At 45.0% G+C, this 13,737-nt stretch overlaps 1 protein-coding gene across 5 annotated transcripts in view; it reads left to right on the top strand.

The window, feature by feature from the left end:
- The window catches only part of cntln (centlein, centrosomal protein), a 366,307-nt gene that overhangs the window by 79,174 nt on the left and 273,396 nt on the right, over positions 1-13,737 (top strand). For all 5 annotated transcript variants that reach the window (XM_067983463.1, XM_067983465.1, XM_067983464.1 and 2 more), the window contains exons 4-6: positions 3,610-3,694; positions 10,111-10,245; positions 11,044-11,214. In XM_067983463.1, coding sequence (XP_067839564.1) covers positions 3,610-3,694; positions 10,111-10,245; positions 11,044-11,214 — 391 coding nt within the window. The remainder of the gene's footprint in view (positions 1-3,609; positions 3,695-10,110; positions 10,246-11,043; positions 11,215-13,737) is intronic.

Raw genomic sequence — 13,737 nt, 5'->3', positions numbered from 1 at the left:
CCCTCCCGCGTGGCAGTTCCCCCATCGCGCGCCCACTCCCCCCTCGCTCGCCCGCCCGCTCCCCTCGCTCGCGCGCCCGCTCCCCCGCTTCGCGCGTCCGCTCCCCCCTCTCGCGCGCCCGCTCCCCCCTCGCTCGTCCGCCCGCTCCCCCCTCGCTCGCCCGCCCGCTCCCCCCTCGCTCGCCCGCCCGCTCCCCCCGCTTCGCACGCCCGCTCCCCTCTCTTGCGTGCCCGTGCCCCCTCTCTCGCGCGCCTGCGCTCGCGCACCCGCTCCCTCTCTCTCACGCGCCCGCTCCTCTCTCTCGCGCGCCCGCTTCCCCCCTCGCGTGCCCGCTCCCCCTCTCTCGCGCGCCCACGTACCCCTCTCTCGCGCGCCTGCTCGCCCGCCTCTCGCGCCCGCTCCCCCGCTCTCGCGCGCCCGCTACTCTCTCTCGCACGCCCGCTCCCCCCCTCTCTCGCTCGCTCCTCTCTCTCGCACGCCCGCGCCGCTCCCCCTCGCTTGCCCGCTCCCCCCTCGCTCGCGCGCCCCGCTCCTCCCCTCCCGCGTGGCAGTTCCCCCATCGCGCGCGCGCTCCCCCCCTCGCTCGCCCGCCCGCTCCCCCCTCGCTCGCCCGCCCGCTCCCCCCTCGCTCGCCCGCCCGCTCCCCCTCGCTCGCCGCGCCCGCTCCCCCCGCATCGCGCGCCCGCTCCCCCCTCGCTGGCCCGCCCGCTCCCCCCTCGCTCGCCCGCCCGCTCCCCCGCTCGCGCTCGCCTCCCCCTATCTCGCGCGCCTGCGCTCGCGCGCCCGCTCCCCCTCTCTCGCGCGCCCCGCCTCTCCTCTCGCTCGCTCGCCGCTTCCCCCCCTCTCGCGCCCGCTCCCCCCCTCTCGCGCGCCCGCTCCCCCCTCTCGCGCGCCCCGCTCCCCCCCCCTCACGCGCCCGCTCCTCTCTCTCGCACGCCCGCTCCCCCCCTCTCTCGCTCGCTCCTCTCTCTCGCACGCCCGCTCCCCCCCACTCTCGCGCGCCCGCTCCCCCCATCTCGCACCATCTCGCCCCGCGTACCGTGCCCACTCCCCCTCTTTCGCGCGGCTGCTCCCCCCCACTCACTCCCGCTCCCCTCTCTCGCCCGCTCTCCCTCTCTTGCCCCGCCTCGCGCGCCCGCTCCCCCTCTCGCGCGCTACCGCTCCCCCCTCTTGCGCGCCGCTCCCCCCTCTCGCGCGCCCGCTCCCCACTCTCGCGCCGCTCCGATCCCCCCTCGCGCGCCTGCTCCCCCCACTCTCGCGCGCCTGCTCCCCCCTCTTTGGTCCACCTCGCGCCTCCCGCTTCCTCCCTCCCGCGCGAGCCGTTCCCCAATCGCGCGGCAGTTCCCCCTCGCGCGCCCGCTCCCCCCTCTCCCGCGCCCGCTTCCCCCTTCTCCCCCAGCCTCGCACACCCGCTACCCTCATCCCACCCCACGTAGCGTGCCCGCTCCCCCTCTCTCGCGAGCCCACTCACCCCCTCTCGCCTGCCTCGCTGCGCCCGCTCTCCCTCTCTCGCTCCGCCTCGCGCGCCCGCTCCCCCCCTCTTCAGCCCGCCTCATGCGCCCGCTCCCCCCCTCCCGCGTGGCAGTTCCCCCATCGCGCGCCGCTCCCCCCTCGCTCGCCCGCCCGCTCCCCCCTCGCTCGCCGCCCGCTCCCCCCCTCGCTCGCCCGCCCGCTCCCCCCTATCGCGCGCCCGCTCCCCCCTCTCGCGCCCCCGCTCCCCCCTGTCGCGCGCCCGCTCCCCCCTCTCGCACCCGCTACTCTCTCTGCGCGCCCACTCCGCCCCCCTCGCGCGCCCGCTCCCCCCATCTCGCACCATCTCGCCCCGCGTACCGTGCCCGCTCGCCCTCTTCCGCGCGGCTGCTCCCCCCTCTCACTCCCGCTCCCCCTCTCTCGCGCGCCTGCGCGCCCTCTCTTGCGCGCCCGCCGCCCCCCTCTCGCGCGCCCGCTCCCCCCCCTCTCGCGCCCGCTCCTCTCTCTCGCGCGCACCGCTCCTCTTTCTCGCGCGCCTGCCCCCCCTCACGCGCGCCCACTCCCCCCCCTCTCGCGCGCCCGCTCCCCCCATCTCGCACCATCTCGCCCCGCGTACCGTGCCCGCTTCCCCCTCTTCCGCGCGGCTGCTCCCCCCCACTCACTCCCGCTCCTCTCTCGCCCGCTCGCTCGCCCGCCTGCTCCCCCCTCGCTCGCCTGCTCGCGCGTCCCGCCCCCTCGCTCGCCCGCCTGTGACCCCCTCGCGCGCCCGCTCCCCCCTCTCTCGTCCCGCCTCGCGCGCCCACTCCCCCTCTCTCGTCCCACCTCGCGCGCCCGCTCCCCCCTCTCTCGTCCCGCCTCGCACGCCTGCTCCCCCCTCTCTCGTCCCGCCTCGCACGCCCGCTCCCCCCTCTCTCGTCCCGCCTCGCGCGCCCGCTTCCCCCTTCTCACCCCGCCTAGCACACCTGCTCCCCCCATCCCACCCCACATCACGTGCCCGCTCCCCCCTCTCTCGCGAGCCCGCTCCCCCCTCTCTCGCGAACCCGCTCCCCCCATTCTCGCGCTCCCGCTCCGCGCCCCCGCTCCCCCCTCTCTCGCCCCGCCTCGCTCTCTGCCTCTCTGCACATGTTTTCAAGATGATCTGGATCACGTTCGAATGGTAAATGTTATTAGCTCAAACTGCACTTCGCCCAATGTGTAATTAAATGTGACAAAACTGACAGATGTTGATCAGTCCTAGATTGATGCTGATTTTTAACTGATAAAAGGGGTATGAAAATATCACTCAGAAATTTGTAGATTGTTAGTCAGCAGGAGTGCAGCATTACTCCTGCTACCAGATTTTGTGCCCATGATATCGCTGCTTATTTCTGTAGCCTTGAATAATCCCCGTCCTTAGCTTCTGCCTGTGTCAGTTCATGTCCCATGTTCTGTAACCAATGGCATTTACTGTCGGGTAGGGCCAGCTTGTGCATCAGGGATCCCTGATTTGCAGCGGCCCAAAGCTGACCTGGCCCATGAAATCGCAAGTGACCATTCTTTCAAATATGGTTCAATAGTTCAGTTAAACCTTTGGGGGGTTTTCTTGAATACAAATGTATTTCTTTTCCCAGTTTTCATGTCCGTTATTTAAAAATAGCATGGTCCTACATTTTCCATCTTCAAAGTAGGGCCATTTTTGCAATTTTGTTGATAACTGTGTTGATTGAACTTGAAGTATCAAATGATTAAAATTGAGGTGATTTTGTTTCGTAGGATACTGATACTAAACACAAATGTATAGTTATTCCTTAAGGAGTGCCACATGCTCTCATCAACCAGTGATTCTAATCTGAACTTTATCTCAGTTACCCTCACTGTTAGCTGTGGTGGAGCTGAAATTTTGATGAACTCCATCACTGGGCACAATATGTGTCAAATGATCAATTTACTAAAGTCTGATATTCGTATGGATTTTTAAAATACTGTAGAATAACATTGTCATTACTCTCTGAAGAGTTAACTTATTACTGTATATTCTTTGATTCAATCTGAAATTCATAGTCCAGTTTCAATAGCCAAAAAATAGATTTATCAATCTAACATTCAAGTGATTAGTACTTTTGTATTATGACTAATTACTGATTTTTCTCTGACCTCAAGGGAAAAACAGAAAGCTGAAGCCAAGGACAGGAAAGTTTTAGAGATTCTCCAAGTTAAAGATGACAAGATACAAGAACTTGAGCAGGTTAGAACATTGAAATATTTATTTCTTGTCTTGTACTAGAATGACCACTGGTTTCGTATCTGGACTTCAAAGGAACTTACTGGTATTCCATTCAAATGCCATTAAAGAGTATCAAACATTTTTGTTTTGGGCTATATAGAGTTGATATTCTTGGATATTTCACTCTGAAAAACTTATGTCTTTGGACTGTTGGCCTTGATACCTGTAGGATGATTTGGGCCTGAGCAGGTGAATGCCAAGTAGAGTTATTTTCAATTTCAGTGGGGCAGTTTATTTCTTCTTCCCTGTGATGGGATTTCATGCCAATGGAAGTAAAAAATAATAATTAAAGGGTGTGAAAAATCATTGAACTGTTGCATGCAGCATTTTGAGTACATTTTAAATCTTAGCCCAAAAATGTCAATAAATAAAATATTGCAGCCAGTGACAGCCTGTTCCTCAGATGCAACCTGCTATAAGGTTTGGTGTAACCACAGCAGAGCATTGTCAGAGCTGCTTCATCAACATGCACCCACGTAGCGTCTGTGCCAATTTCTAGTGGTCCCGGAACACAGGTGCTGTGTGGCCCAATTTGTGGGTCATTGTCTATAATCAATACTAGTACACTGCCTCCCCTATGTCCTTTCTAATCCCTCTTGAAAGTTTTATGCCCAAGAATATTTCTTTATCAATCCTGAATGAACTGTAGCCACATTTCAGTCACTGCTATTATGTCATGGTTTTCTATTTTAATCAGTGATTCTAATTCTCTATTTTATTTCCCATACTCTCCACATGAATATCCATGTATTTTAGTTTGGATTCCCTTGGTTTTTACAATTTCTCTTTCTCTTCCATTTCTGCCCCCCCCCCACCCCACAACGTCCTGATTTTTGTTTTTTTTACTTCTTTTGTTCTGCATAACCTTTCAGCCCCTTCGACTCTTTCTGACCCTATTCACCCAAGGCTTACTTTCCCTTCCAAGCTGCCAACTTTATTCTTTTGCTTTCCCTTCCCCCACCCTATAAGAGGCAAAGAGGGGGAGGAATTTTTGAATTGTATTCAGGAGAACTTTCTTGACCAGTACATTTCCGGCCCAACGAGGAAGGAGACATTGATAGATTTGATTCTGGGGAATGAGATGGGTCAAGTGGAGCAAGTGTCAGTGGGGGAACATTTAGGGAACAGCGATCATAGTATCATAAGGTTTAGAATAGCTATGGAAAAGGACATGGACCACTCTAAAGTAAAAATACTCAATTGGAGGAGGGCCAATTTCCATGGAATGAGAACAGATCTGGCCCGGGTAAATTGGAATCAAAGATTGGCAGGCAAAACTGTAATTGAACAGTGGGCAGGCTTTAAAGAGGAGATGGTTTAGGTACTGTCTAGGTACATTCCCACAAGGCAGAAAGGCAGGGCAACTAGAGCCAGAGCTCCCTCGTTGACAAAAGAGATAGAGAGTAAGATGAAGCAGAAAAAAAGGGGCGTATGACAGATGTCAGGTTGATAACACAAGTGAGAACCAGGCAGCATATGGAAAGTTCAGAGGGGAAGTGAAAAAGGGAATAAGAGGGGCAAAGAGAGTGCATGAGAATAGACTGGCAGCCAACATAAAAGGGAATCCAAAAGTCTTCTACAGGCATGTAAACAGTTAATGGGTAGTAAGAGGAGGGTTGGGACTGATCAGGGACCAAAAAGGAGATCTACTCATGGAGGCAGAGGGGATGGCCGAGGTACTAAATGAGTACTTTGCATCTGTCTTTACCAAGGAAAAAGATGCTGCCAGAGTCTTAATAAAGGAAGACGTAATTGAGATACTGGATGGGCAAAAATTGATTAAGAAGAGGTACTAGAAAGGCTAGCTGTACTTAAAGTAGATAAGTCACCCGGTCCGGATGGGATGCATCCTAGGTTGCTCAGGGAAGTAAGGGTGGAAATTGCGGAGGTACTGGCTGTAATCTTCTAAACATCCGTAGATACTGGGGTGGTGCCAGAGGACTGGAGAATTGCAAATGTGACTTCTGCGTGAGGATATTGGTCCAAGTTCTGTTCGGTTGTAGGCTGTCTCATTGATACAGCTGTCCCAGAACTGGTCCCAATGCCCCAGACATCTCAACTCTTCCCTTCTGCACGTGTCTCTAGCCACTTGTTTCATTCCCTAATCTGGCTATTTCCATGTGGCTAACGCATGGCACTGGTAGTACTCCTGAGATTACTACCTTTTGAAATCCTATTTCTTAATCTATGACCTAACTCTTAGAGCTATTTTTGTAAGGCCAGATTCCTTTCTTTTCTACCTCAATAGTTCAGATGTAACCCATGATTTTTAGCTGATCTCAGCTCTCCCAAGAGATTTCACAGCACCCTTATCCAGGTGTTCAGAGAGATTTGGGTGTCCTTGTACAAGAAACATGAAAAGTTAACATGCAGGTACAGCAAGCAATTCGGAAGTCAAATGGTATGTTGGCCTTTATTGCAAGGGGATTGGAGTACAAGAGTAAGGAAGTCTTACACCTGCCCCCAACCCACCCGTTCTTAGGGTTTAAAATCACCCCCTTTGTGTCCTCCTCACAGCTTACCTTCCCACCCAGCTTTGCATCGTCAGCAAACTTGGATACATTACACTTGGTCCCTTCATCTAAGTCATTAATATAGATTGCAAATATCTGAGACCCAAGCACTGATCCTTGCGGCACCCCACTAGTTACAGCCTGCCAACCCGAAAATGACCCGTTTAGTCCTACTCTGTTTTCTGATCATTCGGACTGTATGGTAGTCACATTGCTACTGCTTTTGCAAATTCATTGTATCTGAGTTAATTTTACAGCGCACTTTGTAAGCTTTGTTCATTTTTGAAAGATTATTTTAAAATGTTATTTGAGTAGGTTTTATGTGATGTGCTGTGGAATGTATCAATGCAAAGCTAGACCATGGCAGTATGTTAGATCAAATACCTGCTCGTCAAATTGTTTGCTCTGTCTTATTTTTATAGTTCAGTTTTTATTCAAAATCTGATTTATGTAAAAAGACCAATTTATAGATTTGTGATTGTAGGATGCAAGTTTTATTCTGACATGACTCATGTTACTTCATCTAAGAATTTTTATTGAATTAGCTTTGTGTTGATGTGCAGTCTAAATTCCAAACACTAAGCTTTTTTTCTGCACCTCTTAACTTTTTAATCCTTATCAACCAAGAAATCCCTACTGGGTTCATAAAATATTACTTGTCTATCTCATTATCTGCGTTTCAAAATCTTGGACTCACAATGTCGATCGGTATTAAACTCCCACTAGGTTACTGTATAAAATTTGATCCAAACAGGGATAAAACCAGCATTTTCAAAACCTTTTAAGTAATTCTCCCCCATGGCAATTAATTATGTCCCTAAGCAGTACCTTTAAATCTTTTACAGGTGTTTTCAAAATCTCAAAAATACAATTGTATTCTCCAAGTTACTTAACAGACCAAATGTGTGCTATACCTTTAACCCCTTTTGAATTGCATTATATATATTATATATTTTGATGTAATTAATTCCATTCTTCCTTTGAGTAAAAGAATGGAATAAATTACATCAAAATATCTAATGTATATAATATTAAGATGCTGTAAGTTGAATGACCATAAATATTATCATATTGATTACATTCCGAAAGGACCTTTTGGTTGACTTCTCCATTCTTCCTAGTAAATTTCAAAATTGCACCACTCACAGGAATCTTTGTAAAAGTGTAACCTATATAGCAAATTTTTTGGTACATTAGTTGCATAAACTGATGAGTGTAGCTTGTGTGTATAGGAAAAAGGGGGAAAAATTAATTTGGTAGTAAACCATGCCACTCCAAACCGTGTTACCATGTCATTTAATATTTTGAATATCTTTCAAACTATAGAGTGAAATTTGACTCTTAATCTGTTAACATTTTGCTTTTTTCATGTAAATACTTGAGCATCTCATGAGTATAATTATTGTTTAATAGCCTTTGTGGAATCAATGTATGTTGTTCCATTCTTGTATTGATTACAGCATTTTTAATCAGTTATAAAGACAGTACCTACTTTCCAGCTAGTCTTATTCATTATAACTGATATGAACTCAGCTCCATGTTATGTTTTGATAATTTGTCACACAGCTATTTCAGATTCTAGCTTTGTGACTCATTGGAACTTGAAATATTTAAGTGAAATGTTAGAGATGGTGTCGTGATGCAGTGCACGAGCTCCACATGGAGTGGTAGGACATGGATTTTTGTTCATGATCCCTCCTGTTGTGCAGCTGAGAATGGTGATTTACAATCTTGGGGAAGCTTTGAATGGAAAATTAGAGGCAAAATCGCCTGAGACTACTCTTAGGCATCCCCCTAGTGTCTGGTTGCACTGCAGCAATGTCAGGGGCCTGGGAGCGGGTTGTCAGAATAAGCTTATGGTTGGAGATAGTGTGTGGCTCAAGGTGAAGCAAAAATAAGAAACGTGAGAAAATACATTAAAAAGAGGGAAATTTGCTCTTTTAAAGAATAATGTTCATTTTGTGGCCTTAACAATAAATAGGCTCACAACCCTCACTTTTATGTTGCATTTGGTAGATCAGGAAAGGTTTTCAGAAGTAGGATGGAAGTACATACATCCTTTTTTATCAGCACATATTGGTAAGGCCACAATTTGTGTTTTATATTTATAGTCAAGATTCTTGAAACTCCAAATTATATTGGGTTTAGGATTTGTGAACAGTGTTGGGCATCCTTTTATTTGTTTAGGGTAGGAGAAAAACCGGAACAACTGTGCCTAATTTGTGTTGTGATGACCTTGTGCACAAATGATACAGTAACGAGTTGCAATGCTGCTTATGGAATTGAATTGTTTTAAGGTTCTCATTAAGCTGATGCCCATTAAACTAGCATTGTGACAAATTATTAGGATAGTGTTTTGGAGGTTGTAATTATCATGATTTTTTTTAAGTGGATTTGCATTATGGGGTCAAATGCTGTTGTAGAGAAGAGAAAACTTTCACATAGTCATGGGATCATAAAATGTCCTTCACATTTATAATTTTCCTCATTAAAATTAAATGGAAAAATTATATTAATATGTTTCTTAAATATTTTATGCCACAGTTTTTTTCCTATCAGTTTTCTCTCTGCCTTAATGATGGCATTGACTCCTTGTCCTGTGTCTAGTTCCACAGGTGATATTTGTTCCTGCTCAAATGGCCATTATTCATGTGTGAGCCTTGACCATGAGCATGGGGTACAGCCAACCCCATCCTTGCCCTCACCTGACGTCCACTCTTCCAGCACAGGTTGCTGAGCTATGATCAAGATCTGCAACACTGGCTGTTTATAATGTCCTTTGACCCAGGGTTGCCAATGCTAATTACAGTGGATAGGTCCGATATCTGAGTAAACCGGAGATTGAATCTTCTTGGTCCGTATGGCTCAGCAAAACCCTGGATAAATTCCTTGACGATCTGGCCACCTTTTATGCCACATTTATTTTGTATTTAAAAAAAAACTTAGTTTTTAAGTATTAAATGTGATATAATTCTGTGTGAAAATCTATTTGGATCTGTTTAGTATTATTTGCCTATATAATGAGTCACTGCACTGCAGAGTAGTTCATTGAAAGTGAAGTGCTTTGAATAATAGCTGAGGGACATGATAAAATGTGATATAAAATGAGTGTTCCTTTCTATTTGGCTCACTTATTCAACAGTTGGTTAACATTGAGTATCCTCCAGACAAAAACCGCAACAAAATGTGTACATTTATCCTGCATCAAAGTCCTAAATATTTATAGGGACTTAAGTTATTTGAAAATAAGTTGGGTATTTTAAGATATAAATTCAGGTCTCATTGGTAAAGCAAATACAGTAAAATCCCATATGGAGGAACAATAGGGGTCCTTTCTGGTAGTAAGATATTTTAAAATGTCCTTTTATAGACTGTAAGAGGAACACATTGATGTATACAGATCAGATACAGATGCAACTAACGGATCTTTAGTAAAACATGATGACATAACTTAGTACTTTTTTATGTCTTAAGTGCACTTAAATAGTTGATGAACATGTTTACTTATACAACAACACATTTTATATACCATTTAGTTCCTCCAATGTCCAGAATTCATCAAAACAGTCAAACGAAGCTTTTCAATAGCAGAATTAGGAAATGCCCTTATCATGTAGAGATTTACTTTTGAACACATTTTTTCATGCAAGCTCTATGAACTTCAGTTCTCTGCTTTATCGATTTACATTTGAAGGTGTCAGCAGCACATAGTGCCACAGACCCACTAACTATTACCAAGGGCAAATCTGATTTGAAAAAGCTTGTTCTTCAATTATTAATTTTTGAGTAATATTATGACTGTCATTAGTGAAGTCTGATCTCATTTTGAAACGCTCCTATGTTCTTTTTAATGTCCTCAAACAGCAGATTACATGCCAACAGAAGGAAATAAACAACTTAATTCAGCGGAAAATTGCTGTAGATGAAGATATTATATTATTGCAGAAGGAAGTAACTGATTTGAAGGAAAAATTCAAGAATAAAAGCCACGATTATAAGGTATATTGGCTCATGCATCAAAACCAACCAGTTTCCAGTTTTGGAGTTTTTTAGTTCTTGCAATTAGCATTGTACTGTGCAACCATGCTTCAATTTTAATAACATCACAGAACAATGATTTTGATCATTGCTTAGAGTTTTCAGTAGAATTTATTCTTGTTTCATTTGTTTTGGAAAATGTTTATGAAAACAGTTCATATCGTACATTTGGCGAAATCTTTGTTTTTTGGGCAGATGGGAAGGAATCGATGGTAACCGAACAGTGCCCCAGTCATTGAAGTTGTAGCTGCTTTGTGACTTTCTAAATGACAAGCTTACAGGGAAAGTGCTTTGGGCCTTGAGGCACTTTAAAGCCTTGTGGTTTTATGCTGTGTGCAAAACTCTGAGAAAGCATCTTAAAAGCTTAGAATCTTACCCTTATAACTTTCTAGATAAATAGTTAATGATGGAAATGGAGCAAAGAAGTAGGAGTGTGAAGATGTGGCTTCTCCTAATTAGATTCTGATGGGACTTACATTATTAATTGATAAGGCCAGTGCCTGAAAGATTGTGTCTTTGTGGGTCTCAAGAATAGCTGGGGACAGCATCAAAGGCAGTTTGATCAATTAATGGGCACTTGTAAATGTGTTCTCATCAAAGCTGTCATTCAAGTAAAATGTGACCCTTCTACCTGCCAAAAGAGCCAACAGATGACTCCATATGTCAACTACCTAGGGCTGCTGTGAGTACAAAGCTAGAAAAATGTTTACTTGTTAATTCTCACGTTTGTTATTTGACCTGTTTGGTGCGCTTGCACAGGACATTAAGGAACGTGCTCTGAAGGGCGAGGAGAAAACCAGTTTGCTTCTGAGAAATCTGGAGGAAGAAAAGCAGGGATTAAGCACACGCTGCTCTGACCTGCTAAATGACCTGAAGAAACAAGCAGCCCAGTGGAAGGAAGAAAAGTCTGACATTGACTCCAAAGTAAAGGTACGAGAAGGGGCTCTTGGGTAGGATTTCACAAGATGCTTTCATCTACATCGACTTCATGGAATTTTCTTTAATAACAAGTCACATAGTGGAATGTAACCCATGGGCCTCGTGTTCATTTAAATTAATTCACTTAAAACCCATAGCTTTTAAAAAATTAATACTGCAAAGTGGAAAACCAATGAAAAATATTATATTAGAAATCACATATGTCACATTGTTAATATAACATGATCCCATTATCATTTCATCTTTGTACAATCTTATTACTTTTAAGACAATGGAGACCTTTCCTAGCTACTGGAATGTGTAGCACAGTAACTTTTCTTTTTGACTTATGATATGATTGAACTCCACAATTCACATGCACAGAACTTAATCTTATAGGAGTACTAGAACTAATGTTTAAAAGATGGCAACTTTCTGTAGTTTGCTCACAGACTCAATCCTTTGTAAAGCACACTAAATAATATACTGCTGTGTTGGGAAGAAATATAGCCTGGAGTTTCACCGTTTCCTCATCCTGAATTGCATTCTGGGCAGCACGACGTCACACTCACGGTGACTAGAAGTTCACATCCTGGGGCATGCAAAAAAAAAGTTGCATTTTTAATTTGTCTAAAATTTTGAACTTTCCTAATTTGTATTCCTGTATTTCAGACACTGTTTTAATACCCTTTTTTTTCCCTTTAAGTAAAACCTTTGTAATTGAACTTTGTGGCTAATACATGATTGAAATGTGACGATGGTATTGGGGCAAGAATGTAAACATTTTAAAAAGTTTTTTTCCCCCTTGAAAGCTGGAAGATCGTGCACAATTTACCAGAGAGAGTTCCCAATCTTCACTGGGTTATTGGACAGCAAGTGGTGACCCAGCAAGAGAGAAGGAAAGTCAGTGTAAGCCATGCTTATGTGCATTTCCAAATGCCCGTACTATAGTATTGGCCGAGGTTGTTGCTTGCTTGCTTACCTGTCTGCCTGCCCTTTGGGTGAAAGATAAAAGAAAGGGGAGATTCTAAATTAACACAATGAAATTAGTGACCAGTTGCCAAGTGTAAACTTTTGCTTACGTTATAATAGTTGTTTCTTTTTTAAAAAGGAAATACATTTGTACGTTTTTATGTTCCCCAATATTCCTTTTTTAGCTACATATTGAATTTAACTTCATTTTCCAATAACTGCCCACGTTTTCTATTTTTTATAGGTTGAGGAGCAAATGTCAAGTCTCCTGTTAGAAATAATGTGAACTTTTATCTTTCAGTTTCTCATATTATTCTAATTTCATTTACTTTTACTTTTGCCCCCTTTTTTATTATTTCCCTAAGTATATTATTGTATGGTTTAATTTTGTTCAGTTTTTCTGTTTATGACCTTTTTCTGATAGGGTAACAAGACAGCCATTGTTTAAATTTGGTGGTAGGAAAGTACTAATTATTTTATAATAATTATACTTTTACCACCATTTTGCCAAATTGAGAAATACAATTCCATTGATTTTCCTTTTTGCTGATTCTTATTTCCCACTTAATCTTGTTTTCCCTTTAGTCTTCACGTGGTCTATTTTCTTTTACTAGTGTTTTTGTTACTGTTCACTTTTTAACTTGGAGATTATGGGGTAGATTTTCAACTTGCTGCCTGGATATAAAACAGGTGTCATGGATTGGCCGCCCATTCTAGACACTGTGTGAACATTGGGCGGTTTCTATACCGGGTGGCTGACCTGCAACACCAGTTTTATACCTGGCGGTAAATTGAACATATGCCCATATATATATATATATATATATATATATATATAATTTATAACATCTAATGTTGCTGTCACTAAAACTGAACTCATCGACACGTGGGGCGAGGGAATTGCAAAAACAAATAGATTATAAAATCTAACACATGTACATTTTGCTTTGTTTCTATTCATAAAGAATTAAAAATCATATGCTAGTTTAGGACTAATAAATTTCATTCGGTTGATTCCTTTGTTTTTGAATTACAGAACAGAAGAAGGTTAAAAATTAAACTGTAAAAAGACCAAATTAATGAAACTCTAAAATGTTTTGCTGTTTTCTCCGAGCACTATTGGCCAAGGATATGGCACAAATGCTTACTCTGTTCCTCTTGTTCCAATCAAGTTCAGTGGAGATCAGATGTTGCAAGTGAGCCTCAGTTCCCATCTTTCAGTGGGTCATCTCTTTCTTTTTACTTGTTTGATGTGCTTAATATTTCTTTAATTTTATTTGATAGAATTGATTGTTAAAATTGAGAAGGTCCAATCCTGCCCATCTCTCAATCAGATATTCCCTACAAAGGGAAATGCCATGTGAACAAAAAGGGATGTAGGAGAAACTTAGTGTGCAAAGCTAATTCGTAATCAAACGTGGAGAGCTACTACAAGATAGATGATGCACGGCGCTGTGTGCATTGGCCACAGAAGACCTTTTCAGAGTAGGAAGATGCTGCACACAATTTCTTGAGTTATCCAGGCTTATCAAAGCCTTGGGCAGGAAGTCGAAGGACACTGTC

The sequence above is a fragment of the Heptranchias perlo genome, chromosome 4, assembly GCF_035084215.1.
Source record: "Heptranchias perlo isolate sHepPer1 chromosome 4, sHepPer1.hap1, whole genome shotgun sequence".
NCBI lineage: Eukaryota > Metazoa > Chordata > Chondrichthyes > Hexanchiformes > Hexanchidae > Heptranchias > Heptranchias perlo.
This window is presented reverse-complemented; position numbering and strand designations above follow the sequence as displayed.